Raw genomic sequence first — 22,999 nt, 5'->3', positions numbered from 1 at the left:
GTATGCCTAGAAGCTCCTTTATAACCTGTCTCATATGTCACTCCTCTCCCCCCCCCCCCCCCTTCCACTGTATCTTCTCGATCCTCTTCCGTGTGTCCCTATTATACCAGAGGGGTGATGTTTTTTTGCATCCCCACTGATAGTATGTGATGTAGCTTAATTTCATGGGGCTATGTCTACTTACAGTGGTTTTTTGCCCCAGCTACATCTGCAATTTTCTGCCATCCTGACAATAGAAACGGCTGTCCTCTAGTGCTGAGGCAGAGTATGGGCTTATACGTTGCCATCGCAACGAGGTTACATTCACGCTACCCACGTGTCGGAGGATAAACACGGAAGTGAAGAAGGAGCAATGACGTATGCGCTCCATTGCACGCCGCGCGGAAGAGCGGAGATACTAAGTCCCGCCTCTACACGCCGCTGATTGGGTGAGATACTCCCAGCGTTAGAACGCCGGACGACCAATCAACATGCGGCAAACACGGCGCTCGATCGCATCCCCTGCAACAGCGTAGGATAGGAGGAGGGAAGTGCCTCAATTCCGCTGATGCCTTCAGTATGCATCCAAAGCTCTGCATATGTGTTTCGGGGATCCTAGCCTCAACCAAAAGGGGATAATTTCTATCTATGGGACCATATTCATCTTGGATACCATTGGTGGCCCGAGTGATGGACATGACAGGGCACCAATGGACAATTGGCCCCCGTGGTGGGAGTGACCGGTGACAGGTAACTAGGGGAGTGGTATAGGACTCCACCCCATAGGGAAGTATAAAAGGAGAAGCATTTTGCCACTTCATTTGGCTGCTACTATGTTATGAGCCGACAGGCTATATCTTGATACTTGTTTTTAAAAATGTTATCTTTGCACCTTATCACTATGAGCACTTTCTAAGCACTTTCCCTTGAAAAAGCTTCATTTAGAAGTGAAACATGTCGGGTTGTTTGGTGTGGGTTGTGTAATTTAACCATTATCTATATTGTGGTAGGACCTGGGATGGCAGTATAGCTATCCATACACACGGACAGAGTAGGTCCAGCAATATTTGCAAGTTTTGTAGGATATTTTCAGCCAGATCATTTTAAATAAAATCCAATAAACGTTAAGTTTTATTATAGAGATTCAGTATAGAGGGATTTTCTTGTGTTATTTACTGACAGTAAATATGTCAGAAAATTGAATTGTGTACACCTAGCAATACACTGATACTCAAGACTCCTCACAAGCTCCTCCTATTCTCCGGAATTATCTTCCACACAACATCCATGATAGTACAAACCTTTGAAACCTACAAGCACACCCTAGATGTTTCATGCTTAAAATACTGTAAATTGTTTTGGGTGGAACAGCTGTCCTGGAAGATAGGTTCTACCCGGTGGACTACTGCTGCAAGTTGCAGTGAGACATTTGCTCACTATCCGTGGAATAGAAGGTACTCTTCAGCAGACATCCAAACAGCTAATACAATTATGTTAAAAAGAGAGACATCCAAACAGCTCATCGGTACACTGACTGGAGAAAATGTCGCCTGAAGTGATCAGGAAAGCACATTTCAAGCAACAAGCAATCACTGACTAGCCCCATACAACATTTCTTTTCAGCTAATTCTGGTTCCTACCGATTTAAAAACTGCTGCAAAGTTGAATTTGCAGCTCATCTTTACTCCATTTGTCCATCCCTTTTCCAAAGTTTCAGAGCCATATTGTGACAGGTCCCTTTGCTCTATTCTGCTGTGCTGATGGTCATAAGAAATGTCATCATAACATACATATGGGCTGAAGGGATAGGAGTACTATAGCCCCGTGGTTTCCTCCCCCACCGCCCTGCTTCATTGGTTCTCACCACTTCATCCTGCTCAGGGACTCCGGTGGTGACATCAAACTCCCCGGTGTCGCTGTCTTCCCCCGCCGGGCTCTGGTGCAGCCTCCGTGCACGGCCTCCCTTACGCTTCTTCTGTGCCATGCTCGTTGTTTTGAGCGAGTCACCACTAGCAGATCCAAAAACTAATAGCTCCCGTTCAACTTCCCACCCCAGGCAGCTTCCACCACACACGTGTCTCCTGTGCTCCCGGAAGCAGTATGCGCAGCTTCCTGGACTTCACCACTAGAGCCAGAGAGGGGTAGCTCTATCTTCCATTCACTAATGATTGACAATATTGTACCTGCTTGTCTAATGTAGTCCGTCTGTTGGCCTTACCTGACTACACTGAATAGCCGAAAGACCGATACCAAAGGCTGCCCTCCCGGAGCACCACAGGTGGAGGCGGGTTCCCCCTCCCGGGCTGTGAGAACGTCCCAAGCTTCACTTGTTTGTATGATTGCCATGGGATCCCGGAGCTGAGCTGTAGGGTGAGCACTGTCCTCCTCCTCTGTGTACCTCTCCCTGTTACCTGAGCTACCCATCACCAGGGGATTTCTTCTTATCCAATGCTTCCCCTGGTCTACCACTGCATTGGGATGCCTGTTCCCCCTGAACTGCACACAGCTCGACTACTACACTCCCCTAAAGATAGAAGTCAAGCCATATACAGTAGTTTTTATTGTCTAACATGGGGACGTCAAAGTCCTCACTTCTACTATATGTAGCTTGTAGTGTATATCTGTTTTTTTTCTGGGTAATTTTGTTTACTTGTCATTTTATGTAACCCTTTGTTTTCATAATATTTTTCTTGTTGTGTTTGTGTGGATTTCCCTAGACACTTTTGTTTTCTCCCACAACCCAAAATATTAGTTTTATGTTGGTTGGCATATCTCCCCTCCAAACACAAAATTTGCCATAGCCTATGATAGGGACATTAGTTCATGAATGCAGTGGGGCTACATTGTGAGGTTCTATGAAGGACAGTAATCTTACTATAGACTAGCCTTTCTCAACCTTTCTACCATGGAGGAACCCTGCAAATAACTTTTGGATCGCAAGGAACCCCTGCTAACAATTTTTTGATCTCGAGGAACCCCTGCATTTATTTTGCAGGAGGCTTGGTCTTTAAAAGCATGTGTGGCTGTTTATTTCACTACCCCCGTTACATTGCCACTCATTATACCATCTCCTGATGCCCTAATTTAGTGCTTCTTGTTACAGTACCACATATTATAGTGTGCTCTATTATACTTCCCCCACGATGGGGGAAAATGCCAAGGAACCCCTGCAGAGTCCTCAAGGAACCCTGGGGTTCCAGGGAACCTTGGTTGAGAAAGCCTGCTATAGACTATGTACATTACAGAATGCATAGTCTTAGGGGAGTTGCAGCTCAAAGTTGACCAGCACATTTTTATTAAAGTACGAAGAGTAGATAACACACACTACACAACACTGGGACAGAAACATTAGACCTGCTCATTTAGACTGTGATTGATCTTTTTCTATTCTCTGAGGTGGTCATACAAGGGATTTGTTTTCTGATAGTGCAAAATATGCCAATGATCTATGAGTCTCACCAACACAATCAGCAAGCAAATTACAGTTTCTGACAGTGTTGTTATTATTATTATTCATTGGATTTATATAGTGCCAACATATTACGCAGCGCTGTACAATACAGACAATGATAACAGCAGTGACAGCACAATACAGGTAATAGACAATAGATACAACAATACAGGTAATAAGCAATAAGATACACAACACAATGCAGATAGTAATACAATGCCAGATCATACACTGGAGTGGTAGTGGTAAAAATACAAGTTCCATAATTCTGGGTAAATTGCGCACAGTCAAGTATGATACACAAGGGGAGAGGGCCCTGCCAAAGGCTTACAATCTAGAGGGAGGGGTTGGTGACACAAAAGGAGGGGGTGCATCAAGAAGTTCTTGGCAGAGAGGGTTAGGGCAGTGATGAGTTGATGTAAGCCTCCTTGAAGAAGTGAGTTTTGAGTGCTTTTTTGAAGGTGGGGGCAAGCCTGATGGGCAGTGGGCGAGAGTTCCACTGGATGGGGGCAGCTCTAGTGAAATCCTGTAGTCATGCATGTGAGTGTTCGGTGCGTGGGGGGGGGGGGGGGGGTTAGGAGGAGGGTGTTGGAGGAGCGAAGTGGACGGCCAGGTTTATATCTGCTGACCAGGTCAGAGATGTAGGTTGGGCAGGACTTGTGTATAGATTTGTATCCCAAACATTGGATCTTGAAACTGATTCTGAAGCGAATTGGAAACCAGTGAAGGGATTTGCAGAGAGGAGTCGTGGAGACAGAGCGGTGGGAGGAGTAGATTAGTGTGGCTGTTGCGTTCATGATGGATTGTAGGGGGGGGCAATGCGGTTTTGGCCTGACAGGAGGGAGTTGCAGTAGCAGCTATTGATCAAAGGTGGACACTGGATATAAGACAATGCATGTGTTGATAACCTAATACAAGTAAACTTAAAGGAATTATCAGGCTAACTAACGAAAACGAGGTTTACTCGCCTGGGGCTTTCTCCAGCCCCTTGCAGCCGACTGTCCCACGCCGACCACTTTACTCCCTTCCGCAGCCGCTGTCCCGGTCTCGCTGCACGGTGCAGAGGTTGACCGCGGGGTCGGCCTTACTGCGCCTGCGCGAGCCGGTGCTGTCAATCATCGCTGCGTGGTCCACGGCGAACTGCACAGGCGCAGTAGTTCTGTGCCTGCGCAGTTCGCCGCGGACCACGTGGCGATGTAAGGCGCATTAAGGCTGACCCCGTGGCCGGCCTCTGCACCGTGCAGCGAGACCGGGACAGCGGCAGGGAGCAAAGCAGTCGGCGTGGGACAGTCGGCTGCAAGGGGTTGGAGAAAGCCCCAGGTGAGTAAACCTCGTTTTCGTTAGTTAGCCTGATAACTCCTTTAAGCTGACCCTCTAAATCATCAATTCAGAATTGCCAAATCTAGTGGTCTCCAAAGCAAAGGATATAAAGTTCATACAGTAATGTTAAATTAGATCAAAGGCTCATGTATTGGCTTCCCCTAAAATTGGCCCTAGACTGTGATACATACAATACACGATGCATACATAGACATATGACTATGGTAGGGATTAGATTGTGGGCCCCTCTGAGGGACTGTTAAGAGACAAGACAATGTACTCTGTACAGCGCTGTGGAAGATGTTGGCGCTATATAAATACTCAATAAGAATAATAATAATGTCTACATAGTGATTGAATAGAAAGTAAACATGGTGAATTGTGAAGTCGATTGAGAGCTTAAAGGGAACCTGAAGTGAGAGGCATATGTTGGCTGCTCCACTTTAGCAGACCCAGAAGGAAGCCTCATAGGGAAATTCCACTAATGTGATTGGGTGGGCGGCATCCTCTCGGACGTCTAGATTTTGAGTAGTTTGTAGTGAACTATGCCCGCAATATTTGGCCAGTCAAAACACTGTGCTGTAGAGGGAACTGCTATTCTGCTGTAGTGTTTGAATAACACACCTGAAACAAGCATGCAGCTAATCTTTTAAGCCCCATCTACATGATACGATTCTTTGTACGATTCGATTACGATTCTATTTACTATCCGATTAAATCCGATATGTCCGATCAGGATTCGATTCAATTCGATTTGCCATTGTTGTGCAATGGCAAATCTAATTGAATAGAACCCTGATTGGACATGTCAGATTTAATTGGATCGTAAATAGAATCGTAATAAAATCGTATCGTGTAGATGGGGCTTTAGACTTTAGTCAGAGCACATGATCTCCAAGCCAGTGTAAGGTCTATGGCTAAAGGTATAAACACAGAGGATCAACAGGGCTATCAACTGCTATTGTTTTAAAGAAAGTAAATATGTCAGCCTCCATATGTCCCTTACTTCAGGTGTGCTTTAATGTGTTATTGAACCCACATTGTTTACAGTGCAAGTGCGTTTGGATACCTTTCGGGACACTTAGCACTGGGGTTATGGACAGTGTTTGCTAATAATAAAATATGCATACTTCAAGAAATCTTTTTTTACTTTTACGGGTGCCCCCTTTTTTTTCTTGGAGTGGAGACGTTTCTGACAACTGCATGTTACTCTGGCCCACCATACCAAAGCAATACATGTACAGCTCCTTGAACTCCCCACTGCTCCACACCACCACAGCCCCCCACACACACTTCTACCACCCCCCCCCCCCCCCCACACACACACACACACACACACACACACACACACAAACTTCCACCGCATGATCAATCCCTATCCTCTGCATTGAAAAAGAGGGTGGGGAAGAAGTTTTATATTTTGCGAAGACATACATTTAGTTCATGATATTATTGACCATCACTGGTCCATTTGTAAGGTCCTCTAATTTAATGTTTTCTTTGCTTTAGACATGTCTCTGGACCTCTCCATAACGGGGCATCGCACCTCACTGCCTCCAAGAAAAACTAGAAGTGCATACAGGTTTAAAGCTGCCAATTCTTTTGTTGATGAGACCCTTTTTGGCAGTTTTGGAGACAAAGTAGATCCAGCCCTTCAATGGACCTCAGGAACTCCAGGACAAGTATCACATTTGTGGTCTCCAGAAGACGAAAAGGCATCAAAGAATCGCACCATTAGCAGGACTAGCTGTACACCGCCAGGGTCTCCTCGGAAGAAAACACACTATAGGTAGGAAGTTTATCTGGAATACTAAAAATAAGTACTTATTTAATAAAGCAAATGGCAAACCACAGTATGAATATGATTAATACATTAATGTTTTGTTTTCTAATTACCATTGCTATTCAGGCTCCCTTATTAGGCCACCTATGTAGAAGGTAAATGGGAATTAAAGGGGAACTGAAGAGAGAGGTATATGGAGGCTGTCATGTTTATTTCCTTGTAATCAATACCAGTTGCCTGGCAGCCCTGCTGGTCTATTTCTCTGCAGTAGTATCTGATTAAAACCAGAAACAAGCATGCAGCTAGTCTTGTCAGATCAGACTTATAAGTCTGAACCACTGAAACACCTGATCTGCTGCATGCTTGTTCAGGGGCTATGGCTAATAGTATTAGAGGCAGAGGATCAGCAGGGCTGCCAGGCAACTGGTATTGTCTAAAAGGAAATAAACATGACAGCCTCCATATACCTCTCTCTTCAGTTCCCCTTTAAGGCAATGATGTACTAATGCTGGACAACAGTGGAAAACCTTTGTGCTTCAGAAAACATGTTTTGGAGTCTTAAAAAAAAACAATTGTCAAAAAATGTGCAACCCTCACCTCAGTACCTCAGTACCTGTCTCACTCATATGGTCACCAGCAACAGGAACTGCGGTGAAATCTCAACAGTGTGGAAAAAGGGAAAATATACAGGGTGAGCCATTTATATGGATACACCTTAATAAAATGGGAATGGTTGGTGATATTAACTTCCTGTTTGTGGTACATTAGTATATGTGAGGGGGGGGGGGGAACTTTTCAAGATGGGTGGTGACCATGGTGGCCATTTTGAAGTCAGCCATTTTGAATCCAACTTTTGTTTTTTCAATAGGAAGAGGGTCATGTGACACATCAAACTTATTGGGAATTTAACAAGAAAAAAACAATAGTGTGCTTGGTTTTAACATAACTTTATTCTTTCATGAGTTATTTACAAGTTTCTGACCACTTATAAAATGTGCTCAGTGTGCTGCCCATTGTGTTGGATTGACAATGCAACACTATTCTCCCGCTATTCACACACTGATGGCAACCCTGCAGGAGAAATGCTAGCACAGGCTTCCAGTATCCATAGTTTCAGGTGCTGCACATCTCGTATCTTCACAGCATAGACAATTGCCTTCAGGTGACCCCAAAGATCGGGAGACCTTGGGGGCCATTCAACTGGCCCACGACGACCAATCCACTTTTTAGGAAACTGTTCATCTAGGAATGCTTGGACCTGACACTCGTAATGTGGTGGTGCGCCATCTTGCTGGAAAAACTCAGCGAATGTGCCAGCTTCAGTGCATAAAGAGGCTTCATCATGTAGCAATTTCGCATTTCCAGTGGCCTTGAGATTTCCATTGAAGAAGAATGGCCCCACTATCTTTGTACCCCATATACCACACCATACCATCAATTTTTTTTATTCCAACAGTCTTGGAGGGACCTATCCAATGTGGGTTAGTGTCAGACCAATAGCGGTGGTTTTGTTTGTTAACTTCACCATTCACATGAAAGTTTTCCTCATCACTGAACAAAATCTTAAACTGACGGTCCTGTTCCAATTTTTGTTTTGCTCATTCTGCAAATTCAGTGCGCCGATCTGGGTCATCCTCGTTGAGATGCTGCAGTTGCAGGAGTTTGTAAGGGTGCCATTTGTGGGTAGCTGATACCTGCTGAAGGGATGTTCGACTAATGCCACTCTCCAGTGACATGCGGTGAGTGCTACGCTGTGGGCTCTTGCTGAATGAAGCTAGGACAGCCGCTGATGTTTCTTCATTAGTGACAGCTTTCATGCATCCACACTTTAGCAAATTCAACACTGGACCAGTTTCATGAAACTTAGCAAGCTGCTTCCTAACTGTAGCATGGGAGATGGGTGTTTCCTGTAGCGTGGATCGGGGGGTTGGCCCTAGAGCTGCGAAGCCGCACTCGCGGCTATGCGGACTGCGCAGCCACGGCCAGCTCATGCGGCCATCTTACTGCAGGCAGGAGAGCCCGGGCCGTGAGGTCGTGAGCTGGCCCGGGGGGCTATTGAGAGGCGGGGACCCGGCGGAACAGCACGGAGGGCGCTGACGGCGTCCTCCGTGCCTTAAAATAGCATTTGGCCTTGTAAGTCCTTTAACCTCGGCGACATGTCAATGGCTGCAAACAAAGAGAAACTTGTAAATAACTCATGAAAGAATAAAGTTACGTTAAAACCAAGCACACCATTGTTTTTCTTGTGAAATTCCCAATAAGTTTGATGTGTCACATGATTCTCTTCCTATTGAAAAAAACAAAAGTTGGATTCAAAATGGCCGACTTCAAAATGGCCGCCATGGTCACCACCCATCTTGAAAAGTTTCCTCCCTCACATATACTAGTGTGCCACAAACAGGAAGTTAATATCACCAACCATTCCCATTTTATTAATGTGTATCCATATAAATGGCCCACCCTGTACTTTGCTTAAAGTTCTAAAGAGATCGCCCCAGCAGTGTTTCCAGGGATAAAAACCTGGCGTTCTAATCCTTTCCCACGCTGCTGTACCCAAGTGTAAATGACAGAAGTTGTGGCTGAAGCTATCCTATAAGATATTCATGTGTACAGTACCAGTGTTCACTAAAAGATTCCGGTTGGTTATTGTACCCTCAATCCTACTCCAATATTTTTAAAATATTACATTTTGTGGTTCATGTTTCATGTAATATTTAAAATGTTCATAGCTGATCTCCTTAAAGTCCCCCGACCTGTCAAATAAAACACACCTCCATCAATAACCCCTTCAAATACTCACAAAAATATCCCGTAAAAGTCCAGTGATAATATCATGTGGCCTCTTCCAGTTTGGACCTTGGGATTTTCTGGTGGTGAGCCGCTGCATTATTTTAGTAGACCAGCCTCACCCACTCTCCTGTCCTCGATTAGAGGAGACATAAAGGATGCCTGGGCCAAGGCAAATCTACTTAAAGGGGCACTATGGTGAACAATTGTAATTTAAAATATGTGCAAACATATACAAATAAGAAGTATGTTTTTTTCCAGAGTAAAATAAGCCATAAATTACTTTTCTCCTATGTTGCTGTCACTTACAGTAAGTATTAGAAATCTGACAGAAGTGACAGGTTTTGGACTAGTCCATCTCTTCATGGGGGATTCTCCGGGATTAAATTATTTTCAAAAGCACTTAGTGAATCTTCCTATCCAACTGCTAAAAAACTGTGTAGCGATCAGGGAAGCTGGCCAGCATTATTGTTTAAATGCTTTTTAGGGAATGTCTTTATAAAGAATAAAAGCCTTGCTGAGTGTCCCCTATAAAGAGATGGACTAGTCCAAAACCTGTCGCTTCTGTCAGATTTATACTACCTACTGTAAGTGACAGCAACATAGGAGAAAAGTAATTGATAGCTCATTTTACTCTGGAAAAAACATACTTCTTATTTGTCTATGTGTGCACATATTTTAAGTTTTTACAATTTTTCACCGTAGTGCCCCTTTAAAGGACACTTAAACTGAGAGGGATATGAAGGCTGCCATATATATTTCCTTTTAAACAATACCAGTTGCCTGGCAGCCTCCATATCCCGCTCAGTTCAGGTGTCCTTTAAGGTAAGCACAGAGGTATGTTCATGCTGGATTCACATAACTCTGTGCGTTTTCCATCCCTATCCTCATTCTCATTCTCCTCCAGGAAAATTACTGTAAAAGTGGGATACCTTAATGATTAACTGCATTCTACTATGTCCGTACAGTGTCTCTTTAAGGGTAGAGGAAATTGGTTTATCTTGTGAAAATATCTGCCAGCACCTGCATAATATCGGGTTTTTTTTGTTGAGTCACGAATGAGCATTAATGCGTCTTTGCCTTGTGTCTTCTGCTACATTCACTACAGAGTAAAAAAACGGTCCCCTTCATATTGTGATGAGTCCCTGTTTGGTCCAAAGATTCAGGACTGTGGCTGGGAAGCTCCGTGGGTAAAGAAAGAAGATACTGTCAGGATTCGTCCACTTCTTTGGAGCCCACCACCAGTAATACGTCCAGAGAGCTCCAAACCAAGCACTAAACAAATTCCTCTTAAAGCTGTACACCCTCAGGATGCCAGAAGTCCTTCTGTAGGAACACAAAAGGTGAATGGAGACTTCTGGAAACCACCAGACAGTGACTGTGATTCTGGAGGATGCCCGTCTGTGGTTGGTCCATCTGCCAGTGCAAGAGGTCACCAGAACTCTCCTGCGAGAATCACTTCAAGCTGCTCAGGAAGACTTAGTAATAGGAGAGGCTCATTAACAGAACGACCACCATGGAAATGATGTTTATTTTGTATTAGGCAGATGAGCTGGAAGCAAATACTTGGCAAAATATGTGTACAAAACATCTTTCAGAAAGAATATGGGAGGAGTGATTGTAAAGAAGGTGTACAGATAGCATATTGCAGTGAAAATTGGATTCACCTTACCATTCTTCAATAAATCATCCAGTGATAAAGTCTGTAAATATAGTCCTGGTGCCATGGTTGACCAGAAGCTTACTGTCAGTTTTGTTAACGTCTAGCTAGCTGCAATTTGAAATGTTAACTATTAGACATATACCTAAGTAGAGGAAACGCTCAGGATACCATAGAGCCTTCTCAGTCCTCATCCGTCTTGTTGTTACTATGCTGTTCCTGTTGGAGTCTTCGGCACTCCTCGGGCAGCCTTCAGAAGTACTCACGTTGCTGAGAACTTCCAAAGATGAGGGCATCCGTACTACGAACACGGGGGTCCAGGCTTGGGCATGCGCAGTACAGATGTGCTCATTGTTGGAAGTACTTGGGAACACAAGTAGTTCATATGGCTCCCTGAGGAGTGGTGAAGACTGAGCTGGTTGCCTAACCCCAAGGGGGGATGGTGCAGGAATGACTGGTCGGACTGAGGACCGGGAAGGCTCTATGGTATACAGAGCCTTCCCTCTTTAAAGCAAATTTGCAGTGGGGAGGCAAATATTTACCTCAGTAGTTGGAAGCCTCTGGGTAGTCCAGAGGTTTCCTGGATCCTCGTGAAGCCCACTGTTCCAGCGCAGTGTCCCTTTTCATCTTCTGACTGTGCTTTCAGTCATAGATGAATGCATTTGAATTGGGCATGCTAGAGAGTAAGGTCCACGCATGCCCAGTAGAACGAATCTGCTCACGCACAGCATTTTTCCTCCATGCACAAGCGCTTTATTCTACTGGGCATGGAAGGACCTTATTCATACATACTCAACCCAGATGGTCTTTTCCCCAGCAGGAGTGCATCCACAAGAATCATATTCAATAAGCTTTTTGTTGAATAAGGTTAGACGGGTCCCGGCTTTAGATATTCCACTTTCCCCCTCATTTCAGGCCCACACATCACAAGGAGTTTTTCTCCTCAGTCCAGATCTATACATGACACAACATTTTGGAAACAGTATTTCAAACCTATTACCTTGGTTTTATCTACCAAGGCAGTCACATGCATAGCTCAGCTGACCTATCAGAACAGTGAGTATTTAGTGTGTCAGTTTTTTGATTAGTGCAAGTAATATTCCTCCAGGGTTGCAATACTTCCTGCTCCCTGCAGCTAATAACACTTGCAGAAAGAGAGTTTCAGAGCCACTGGGCTGTATATATTATACCAAAAATTGCTATTTTAGCATCTAGGCCAGGCATAGGCAAACTCGGCCCTCCAGCTGTTACGGAACTACAAGTCCCACAATGCATTGCAAGAGTCTGACAGCCACAGTCATGACTCATAAAGGCAAATGCATTGTGGGACTTGTAGTTCCATAACAGCTGGAGGGCCGAGTTTGCCCATGCCTGATCTAGGCCCAGCATGCTGAAAAATACTGTGGAAAGATACATTTGATAACATTAAAAATGTATTTGCAAAATGTTAATGAAGCTTTGAGTCAGCTTTGTTACTTATAGCAGTAAATAGGCAGGAAATTGAGGATGTGGTCTGTTTTATAACATCAAACCTGCAACTTACCCTATGTTTGAAAGAAAGAGGTGAACACTGGGATGGGAACTATATTCTTCCAATTAATGGCCAATATTTTCCATGTTGACACACAGCCAGACCACAGTAATATGTGCAGCAGTGTGACAGGTTGCTGGTGAGCGATGACAAAACATACTACAGCTATTCAAGAGGACAAAATGTCTTGGGTGTTGTTTGTGGTTTTTTGGGGTGTTTTTGGTAGCTCTAAAAAGTTTTATGCTTCGTTGTTTCTGTATTATGCCTGATGAAGTAACGTAATGCTTCTAAAGCTTGTAAGAAAACTGCATCTGTATATTTTTGCAAAAAGCACATTCCTAGAAATGATCTGTAAAAACCGTTACTCAGGGGCATCTTGAGAGCGCTGACTGTCTGGAATTATTACATTTTGCATTTAAATACTGAAAATCTGTATACGGAGAGTTGAAGAATAAGTGTTAAATATACTCAAGTATTTGAAACACACAGCACACAGCGAACCAGAGCTTCCTTTCAGTGAAAACTGCACATGACGGTTTCAGAGATAGAGGTCTCTAAGATAATGTGCAAATTTTGACTTGCCTTTAACAAATAAATCTTGAGCCCACCCCCTTCCACATCCCAAGGCTTGCTATCGTTATGCCATGTGGTGTCTGTTTTACCAGTTGACAAATGGGGAAGCCAGGCAGCTCACTTTACATTCATGTTCTTTTAAGGCCAGTTTCAGAAGCTCATTTCTCTGATAGTTGTAATTGTTTTGGGTCTGCAAACATTTCTTACTCCAGGACATGCTTGTGAACCAGACCGCAGGCCACAACAGATATCAGAATCAGTAGGAAGACAAAAATGGTCCGCAACTTGTCCACTAATGTGAAGACTATTAAGGACGTATCCAGCAGGCTGAGGAGGACAGAGGAAGCCTTATTAGGATCCATCCTCCCGCCCCGAAGGTAAATATCTGGTTTTTTTTTTCAATTTAGTGTACGGCGCCTGCGCAGTACACTCAAGATGACGTCAGCGTGACCTCGAGCAGCTCTTGCGCAAGTGCACTAGATGCCGACCTGGCGACCGGCTGGGGGCGGAGCTGCAGTGAGGGCACACGCAGGACGGCTGCCAGGGGCTGGAGGAAGCCCCAGGTAAGTATATTTTTGTTTTTTAAACTACCTCGGACATTCCCTTTAAGGACGCTAGTGCTATTGTTTTGACAGTCAATTTTCACTGAAGGCAACTACTGACCATGTGTTGTTTCATGATGCATTCAGTTTCTATTGAACAGATTTGTGACAGGTTTCCTTTAATTATACTAATAGTATTTTTATAGCCCTTTTCTCCCTGGGGACCTAAAGCCCTGGGACCCTGCATTCTGCAGTCTGAAAAGCTCTGCAATGGTGGGTTTTTATGTATGATAGTGCCTGGAACTGAAGAATGGAACGGAGTGCCTTGCAAGATAGTGTCCTTACCACAGGTGTGTGCCTCTCTGGAGAACTGACTCAGTGTCAGGATGTGATTTGTTGACTTGATGTGTTGATATGATGATGTGAATATGTGATGACTTATATTTATTTTGTCAGCAATTCCCTCTGTTTGCTTCTATTCAAAACTTACACAATCTCTGTATTGCTTTCTCTGAATGTAAATGTTTTATATTTATACTGTATGTGATTTGTATTCTGTCATTACTTGTGTGATAAATTGTGTGCAATTACCAGTATACTAAGTGAGTCATTTTCTTAACATATACTGTAGTGTTTACTGAACATGCAGCTTACCTGGCATCTTTGCTTAATGTGACCCAGAACAAGCCTGCAGATCAGATACTGTGACTTAAGTCTGACTGCACTTGCTGCATGCTTGTTACAGGTGTATTACCCAGACTGAACTGAGGCTAAATACATAAGCATGACAGCAAATAGCGGGTTTTAAAAGGAATTATACATGTTTGTAGCCAATAACTACAAAGCAACATTTAAACAGATTGTTGGATTTACATATGAACAGATAAAAGGGCAAGATCTGGAGCTGTGGTAAGGCAAATATTCTAGGGTTCACACATTAGGGACAGTATAGCTAACCTTACGGTAAGGAGGGCCACTGTCAGATTCTCCATGTAGCTGCAACCACCTGGTGCTCATCTTCGCTAGCGACAGAGGCTGAGGACCTCTGGTATTGCTGGAGCCTTCAGGTACATATACTGTAGATATGTGTCCTATTATGGGTGCGCCCATTGTCTGTGCAGAGGCCCCAGGATGAGACTGGCGTTGCTGAAGCTCTGCAGCTCAGTCTCGCATCTGTGGATATGTGGAACCAACAATCTGTTTTACTGGATACAATTTAGTACCTCTCTAGCTTATTGTTGAGTGGAGTGTTACTGCAGTGCACAGTACTGTGAACAGGTGTGCAAGCTGCAGACATCCATGAACTGGATGATCCTTACTTGTGCCTGTCTGCTTCTATGAGAGACTGTATGCAGCCATGCTGGACTAGGTGGCAACAATGCATCAGGAAATGCAGTGTGTCTAATTCCTTCACCTGCCATGGAATACCCAGAAAATTGATGTAAAGGAGCAGGATGGTCGGAATTTCTGATTTCGTGGAAATTCCGTATTCCGCCAATGCAGATTTCCACTGTATTCAGATGGTATTTAGCAGTATTTCAATTTCCACAGATTTACGTTTTCCGCGGAAATTTACGCTACCGCTTACTGCACTATAAATCCTCATTCTCTGATTGGCTGATTCATGCCAAGTCTTCTGATTGGCCTAAAATTACCGACTATTGGTACAGCGGATTTCCGCAGAAATTTCCGCTACCGCTTACCGCACTACAAATCCCCATTCTCTGATTGGCTGATTCATCCCGAGTCTTCTGATTGGCTTAAAATTACAGATTATTGGAATAGCGGACATTTCAGCGATTTCCAACAAATTCCGCATGCTAATTTCCACGTTCCGCATTCTGATGCAGAAATTTCCGTTCCACGGAATTGGAATGAACATCCCTACTGACAAGGCTGGAAGAGGTAATCATGGATGCTTCCAGTGAATGAGCTTTGGAAAGGGGTCTGCAAAATGATGCTAATGAGGTGAATTTAATTTGTGTGCATGGTGGCAAAGAAGGATGAACGTGAAATAGGGTCCTAGTCAAAATACCAAATCTGGCTCCTCCTGCTAGCCATCTGGCTTCTTTGGTAAGGTGAGAAAGGGTGGTCAAAAAAGGTGCCACATTGGCCCCTGGAACCCACCGGGCTATAGGATCCTGCCTAAGTTTCGTTGCGGATGAACCGGCTCTGCATGGAGGTGAAGCATAAAACCTGTCCACAAATTTATAAGCTAACCTGCCACATATTGATAATGTTAGGAATAAACAGAGAAGTACAGATTAACTTCAGTGAAAACAACCTGGAAATATTATCTTTTCCAGAAAAAGAGACTGCTGAAATCAAAGGGAAAGTAAAGTCCCTAAACTTCTTTACTGGCCAGAGAAGCCACTGCATTAAATTAGAAATTGGGAAGTGCAATGGGTAGACCTAAGCCCAACCCTTTTACTGGGCACACATTACACCAATTGATTAGGAAGGGCCAATGAGTGGGCAATGTGCAGTGTTGGGGGAGGCTGCTTAGCTTGTACTACAGAGTTGAGTACAAAGCTGGCATCTGCAGTAGGGAGAAGCATATTAGATTACAACTCTACTGAGATTATTATTTGTTAGATACCGGTATATAGCACCAACATCTTCTGTAGTGCTGTACACAGTACAAAACAAATATTGGGGAACATACAGTATATACATGAGAACTTCAAGACACTGTACAATCATGACATCCAGCAATACAAGTACAAATACATACATAGTTTGTGTGGTTTGAGATATCACTAAAATGGGTACATGTTCATATGGTAAATTACAGTAAGAAAAAAAAAGAAATAATAGCAGGAGGTCCCTGGTCTTGTGAGCTTACATTCTACAGGGTAGTGGGGTGGAAACAATAGGGAAGGAGAGACTGGTTAGGGTATGAGGCCATGAACCTCCAATACTACCTCTAGCAACTTATAGGCCTGTCTGAAAAGGTCTGTTTTGTTTTTAGAGTACGTTTGAAGATTTCCAGACTTGGAGCGTGATGGACAGGCTGTGAAAGAGAGTTCCAAAGGAGAGGGGCCGCTCTTGAGAAGTCCTGGATGCGAGAATGAGAGGAGGTGACCAAGCTAGAGGACAAAAGGGTCTCCTGGGAGGAGTGAAGGTTCCGGGTGGGGCGGTATCTGGAGATTAATGAGGAAATGTATGGAGGTGACAGCTTGTGTAGAGCTTTGTTTAATAGCATGAGGAGTTAAACTGGATCCTTTAGGTAATTGGTAACCAATGTAGAGATTGGTAGAGTGGGGATGCCTCAGAGGGATGCTTCAGAGGTGGATGAGATGGGCAGCAGAGTTTAGTAGGGAGGTGCTAGACAGCTTTTTGGTAGAACACAGAGTAGGGTGTTACAGTAAAGACGGGATATGATTAGAGCATCTACACTCATTTTATTGAGTGTGAGTTGCAATAGAGACTGCACATAGACTTTAATACAAAAGTCTGCATGCAGCTAGTTAAAATAACATGATCTGTTATTCTAATAGAATTGTATGAGCAGCCAGGGCCGGCGCTACCATAGAGGCAAAGGAGGCAATTGCCTCAGGGCCCCAGAGCTTGTAGGGGCCCCCAGTGGCTACAAAAGGAAAAAAAATGTTCAAATCGACCTTATAGTTTTTGAGAAAATCGATTTTTAAGTTTCAAAGGGAAAAAAATACACATTTAAAAACCTGCCGACTTTAATGGTTAATAGCAAATCCACCTTAAATGCTAGAAACCCTAAATTTGCAGGATATGTTAAGGAGATCGTTGGGAATAAGAGGAAAACCCAATTTTTCAAAAAGACCTTATAGTTTTTGAGAAAATCGATTTTAAAATTTCGAAGGAAAAAAGTATACTGATAAATGCGGTAAATGTCACTTTTAGTAGCAAACCTAACGTTAGTGTAATTTTACATGCATCAAAAGAAAGAGTAATAAATTTCCTGACAGGGTTTCCAGGGGGTCCATACGAAGCCGCAGCGCTTTGGCCAGGGATCGCTATACAGCCGCAATATGGCTGCATGAAGATCCCTGGCATTTATTCATATTTTCCCACATCTTTTTTTTATGTTTAGAGTGTGGGAACTTTTTTTTTTTTTTAATTATGTGGGGTCCCCCCTCCTGAAACTTTTTAACCCCTTGTCCCCCATGCAGGCTGGGATAGCCAGAATGTGGAGCTCCGGCCGATTGGGGCTTCACACCCTGACTATACCAGCTGCAAAAAAGGTCCCTTAATGCTGATTTTTGTTCCGGGGTATCTGTTGGGGGGGCCCCCCAGGTTTATTTTGCCCTGGGGCCCCATTGTTGCTTAAACCGGCCCTGTGAGCAGCGAGCTGACATGCAGAATTATTCTGCAATGCAACTGAGCACAGTGAACCAAGCCTAAAACAAAACCATACTGCAGCAGTGCAGAGGGAGGGTCAGGAGAAGTGTTCTAAAAGTTTTCCACTTTTCTGCTTTTGGAAAGATGCATTCTCTAATTTTTGTTTTTGTAAAAACAAGAAATACATCACAGGCAGTGGGAGAAGGGAACCCTCCTCCCCCTCAAACAGCAGGAAATGTGTTTCATGAACACTGCCCATATCATGTGCCAAGAAATAGGATCTCTCAGCTGCCTGACAGAAGGTCAGCAGTCAGTGCCTTTCCTGACATCATACTGGCCAAACTGACGTTTATTTACCTTTGATTACTCCACTACCTTCTATATAAAGATGCCAATTGGTCCAATTAGACTTGCCTTCAGCTAGGCACATTCTGCCACCTCAAATACATTATTATATTTATCCATTTTACTATTATACTTCAACACTACAGGGTCCATAGTCATGTCAGTAATTGTTTCTTAGAGGAGCTTACAATCTAAGCCTTACCTAACCAATCACCTTGCGAATATGCTTATGAGATATAGAAGTACTGTAAAAGCATGCAGACATGAAAGGTAAGGCATCTTTCCCCTAGGAGGCTAAAGGCACTGAATTCACCTCCTGTCAGCTGGTCCTGTGCACTGGCTGGGTGATTGTTTCGGCTTGGGCAATGGAGAGGCAGCCACCCCACTGAGTCTCATCTAAGTGCAGCCATGCTCAGAAGTGACATGCCATGGTTTTCTGCAGCAACGTGTCAAAACAATGACACACATGGAGTTACAAAAGCTGCCATTTGGCTTTATGAAATTGCAGCAGAAAGCCGTTTGTGGCCAGCATCCGGATGACTGAACTGCTTGACAAGCACACGGTTCAGCTTCCTATGTGAAAGAGGCCCAACATACAAACTCCATGCAGATGCTATCCTTTCTGATATTGCAATGTAAAAGTGCTATCCATTACATCACTTACACTGGGAAAATCAAGATGGCATACTTTTTCCTCTTATACTGTATACTATTACTATATTTGACAATACTTATAATTTTTCTACTGCAGAAGAGAATCACTGCAAGTATGATTTGAACACATGAAGCTCATTTGTACGTGTAAACAGAGGAGCAATGTGAAACTGGGCAAGACTATTGTTACAAAATAACCTGGAGCTGTTATCACTTTGCACTCACTGCAAAAGACTTGTTAATTTACAAGGCAAGACTTTAAACATTGTTATTACTGCCAACTTGCTACATGCTGGGGTGCTTTCTTCCCTTGAGTTTAGTTCTGCTTTATGACTTCAAGTGGCTACAGATATTGACATACTATTGCTCTTGGCAGCCAGGATCTGCATGGTGAGGCTGTTAAAGGATACGTCCGAGGAAATAAAGAAAATGAGGTATACTTACCTGGGGCTTCCTCCAGCCCCTGGCAGCTAATCTGTCCCTCGCCGCAGCTCCGGAGTCTGGGATTCCCTCCGTTGGAGATGCCAACCTCGCCAGGTTGTGATCTTCTGCGCCTGTGCGAGTTTGTGGTCACGCCACTTGCGCTCATGTGGCCTGCAGTGTTCTGCGCAGAACACTTCGGGCCACATGAGCGCGATCACGAGCAGCGCAGAGCTGTCGAAGGTCAGCATCTCCAACGGAGGGGATCCCGGGACACCGGAGCTGCGGCGAGGTACAGATAGGCTGCCAGGGGCTGGAGGAAGCCCTAGGTAAGTAGATCTTGTTTTATTTTATTTCCTCTGACATATCCTTTAAAATCCTCCCTTAGCCAGCAGAAATTTCAGCAAATATCATCGTTATTTTGGCAACACCAGCACCGACCATAGAGATTAAAGCTAAGCTGAAGTGAGGAAACTCACTTCAGGTTTGATACATACCTTAGTAGAGGGAAGGCTCTTTGGATACCATGTAAGGGGCTGAAATGTAAGACATAGGGCTCGATTCACAAAGCGGTGCTAACCCAGTTAGATACTTTAGGCATGATAACCATTGCACCATGCTGGTGAAAAGCCAGTTTAGGCGTGATAAGTTTAGGCATGATAAGTTTAGATAAGTTTAGATCGCGCGCAAAGTCCCGCACGCAAAGCAGCGCCATTAAACTCTATGCGAAGTGCATCAGACTTTTCTAGCGCAAAACTTTTGATCAGCTGTGCACTGTGGTGCTAACCCAGTTGGTGCTTAAACTTATCATGCCTAAACTTATCACACCTAAACTCATCACACCTAAACTTATCATGCCTAAACTGAGTTTAGGCGTGATAAAGGGCTTTTCACCAGCATGCTAACTGTTAGCAAAGCTTTGTGAATCAGGCCTATAGTCTAAAGCTAAGTACTCACGGGGGGACAATTGTAGCTGTCGCTGCACACGGGAGCGTGGGCGCGACAGTTCGTCGACAGTTCGGCGACAGCTCGTCGCCAAGTCCCTCTGCATCCACACTGCAGCAGAGGGATTAGCGATGCGGCGGAAGCTGTCGCCGAGGTTCCTCCCCCCGCCGGAAGCTCCGTGTGCCGTGTGTGGGTAGCTGTCGCTAGCCTGCATACACATGCGGGACTAGCGACAGTTCCGGCGAGGTTGCGGCGACGGCTGTAGCCGGTGATTGAACATGTCAATCGCCTGGCGACGGTTCGGAGCGCGCGCGTCATACACACGGGCGAACCGTCGCCGCAACACGCGCGTGCCACGTGGTTGCGGCGACGGCCGTACCCCGTGTGTATGAGCCTTAAGGGCTTGATTCACAAAGCGGTGCTAACTGTTGGCACGCCTGTGAAAACCCCCTTAGCACATCTAAACGAGCTTTTCGCGCGCAAAACTTTACGTGCGCAAAACTTTACGCGCGCATTGCACAGAGCGCAGGACGCTCCGCGCGAAGTGCCCATTAAAGCCTATGGGACTTAGCGCGCGCATAGGACTTTGCTAAAACATTGCACGCGGTACTTAGCGTGCGATCTGATTGAGAAAGCCGGTGCTAACCTACTTAGCACCCTGGTTAGCACACCTAAAGACTTTAGATGTGCTAAGTAGGTTAGCACTGCATAATGAATCAAGCCCTAAGTCACGGACCAAATTGTTTATTAAGGTTCAACATTTATTATACAGTCTCAAAATGGCGTAACTATGGAGCCTCAAATAAAGAGGCCTAACTGTATCAAACCTGGTCCTGGGTCCCAGCTCCTCCCCTTCTGCAGAGTAAGGCAGCAGAGTACTTTCATATTTACCTGCTCCAGGACTGCTCTAATTTTCCTAAGGGCCCTTTTCCACTAGCAATTGCTAGCGTTTGCGCTAAATGCTAGTGATTGCGATTCAGCCTAGTGATTGCGATTCAGTCCTAATTTTTCCCGGTGATTACGATCGCGATTTTGCAATGCAATGCACTGCATAGCAAAATCACGGCAAAAATCGCTCCGCGACGCGATCGCACTTTAGTAAAAAACGTATTGCAGTAGTGGAAATTGCCTACCGCGATTCCTATTTTGTGTAGCAAACCCTAGCGATTCAGCATCGCAATCACCTCTAGTGGAAAAGGGCCCTCACAGACACATGTTCTATGCTGCATACCGCTGACTCTGAATGCATGTCACGTGATTGGGAGCTGGAGGTATGCAGCTGCTGTGTTTTATCAGTCACCGGTGGTAAGGATTTGGAACCAAGGGGGTCCCGTAGGACGTTGCTGCATCCAGGCTCAAACTGACAGTGTTTCAACCAGAAACATGGTCGTCCTCTGGATGGGAAGGCAGTATACTGTTGTTCTTTAACTACTTACAATGGTGCACATACAAAGCTCTTAAGGGTCACATAAAATGGCACAGAGGGCCGCATACAGCCCGTGGGCCTTGTGTTTGACACCTGTGCTATAGCACCTTTTAAATGTTCCTGCGCCATCTGCCATTGAAGTTATTCTATTTGCTAGGTCTTCGGAACATCTCGGGCTGCCTTCAGAACTACCTGTAACCCAGAGTAATTTTGAAGAGGAGCACATCCGTACTGCGCTTTCGCAAACTTGAACTCAAATGTGCATAGTACGGAAACCCTTGTCTGCGGAACTTCTCGGGGATGCGAGTTCTGATGGCTGCCCAGAGAGCTAAATGACCTAGCAGGCCAAGTATCTTCAACCGGGGACGGCACAGGAATGACTGGACGGGCCAAGGACTGGGAAGGCTCTATGGTATCAGGAGCCTTTCCTCTACTTAGGTATGTATTAAACCTGAAGTGTCACCTCAGTTTACCCAGAGATGTGAACACATGCTCATTGATACGTATGGCTGTGTGTTAGCGTGTGCGTAGTGTGAACTAGGCCTACATAACGAATGAACGCTGTTGTATTCTGATATAACGTAATGAAGAACAGAGGCAGCAACAGGATAAAATCAATTCTTAAAACGTTTAAAATTGCTTAGGAGGCAGTGGTGGACTTACTCCCCCGCAAGCAGACACAAAAACTGTGTATTGAAAACAATCAGATTTATTGGTACACTCCAGGGGTTTTTTGCAACGCGTTTCGAAGGTATATTCCCGCTTCCTCAGGCAATAACAAATAGGAGTACACACAGTACAGTCTCAAGGTCACGATAAGCGCGTCTGTTTCGCTTCCTCAGGCAATAAAAAATAGGAGTACACACAGTACAGTCTCGAGGTCACGCCTCAGAGGCACTTATCGTGACCTTGAGACTGTACTGTGTGTACTCCTATTTGTTATTGCCTGAGGAAGTGGGAATATACCTGAAAGTGGGCGTGGTCAAACTTTACATGAACATAGTATTAGTGTAGCAAATATATTAAATAGGCAGTATTTCACATAAAAAAGTCCCTTACCTGGCTTCTGTCGTCTTCGGTTGGCTAGCCTGTGTGCTGTACACGGCTGGTGGTTTTTCTAGGCTTGCTGGTGGTGATGCTAGGCTGCCTGGCTGGTGGTGATTCTTTGCCAGCCTGGCTGATGGTGATGCTGTGCTGGCATTGATGCTGTACTGGCCTGGCTTTGCTGGGCCTGGGGCTTTGCTAGGTGATTTGTTGGAGGCTTTG

At 44.6% G+C, this 22,999-nt stretch overlaps 2 protein-coding genes across 4 annotated transcripts in view; one reads left to right on the top strand and one right to left on the bottom strand.

Annotated features, from left to right (window-relative positions):
• Window positions 1–2,066, bottom strand: part of DDX54 (DEAD-box helicase 54) — a 68,904-nt gene extending 66,838 nt beyond the window's left edge. The window contains exon 1 of the mRNA XM_068239889.1: window positions 1,844–2,066. Coding sequence (XP_068095990.1) covers window positions 1,844–1,963 — 120 coding nt within the window. The 5' untranslated portion in view covers window positions 1,964–2,066. The remainder of the gene's footprint in view (window positions 1–1,843) is intronic.
• The window catches only part of RITA1 (RBPJ interacting and tubulin associated 1), a 34,066-nt gene extending 19,844 nt beyond the window's left edge, over window positions 1–14,222 (top strand). The window contains exons 1-3 of one of the 3 annotated variants that reach the window (XM_068239911.1): window positions 2,075–2,349; window positions 6,260–6,539; window positions 10,429–14,222. In XM_068239911.1, coding sequence (XP_068096012.1) covers window positions 6,262–6,539; window positions 10,429–10,846 — 696 coding nt within the window. In that variant the 5' untranslated portion in view covers window positions 2,075–2,349; window positions 6,260–6,261 and the 3' untranslated portion in view covers window positions 10,847–14,222. Of the gene's footprint in view, window positions 1–2,074; window positions 2,350–2,399; window positions 2,616–6,259; window positions 6,540–10,428 lie in introns of those variants that run through there. The other 2 variants (XM_068239920.1, XM_068239901.1) reach the window with 2 other exon arrangements.
• Window positions 14,223–22,999: the final 8,777 nt, after the last annotated feature.

Source organism: Hyperolius riggenbachi, chromosome 1 (assembly GCF_040937935.1).
Source record: "Hyperolius riggenbachi isolate aHypRig1 chromosome 1, aHypRig1.pri, whole genome shotgun sequence".
In the NCBI taxonomy this organism is placed as follows: domain Eukaryota; kingdom Metazoa; phylum Chordata; class Amphibia; order Anura; family Hyperoliidae; genus Hyperolius; species Hyperolius riggenbachi.
Note: the sequence above shows the minus strand (reverse complement) of the source record. Positions and strands in the feature narration are given on the sequence as shown.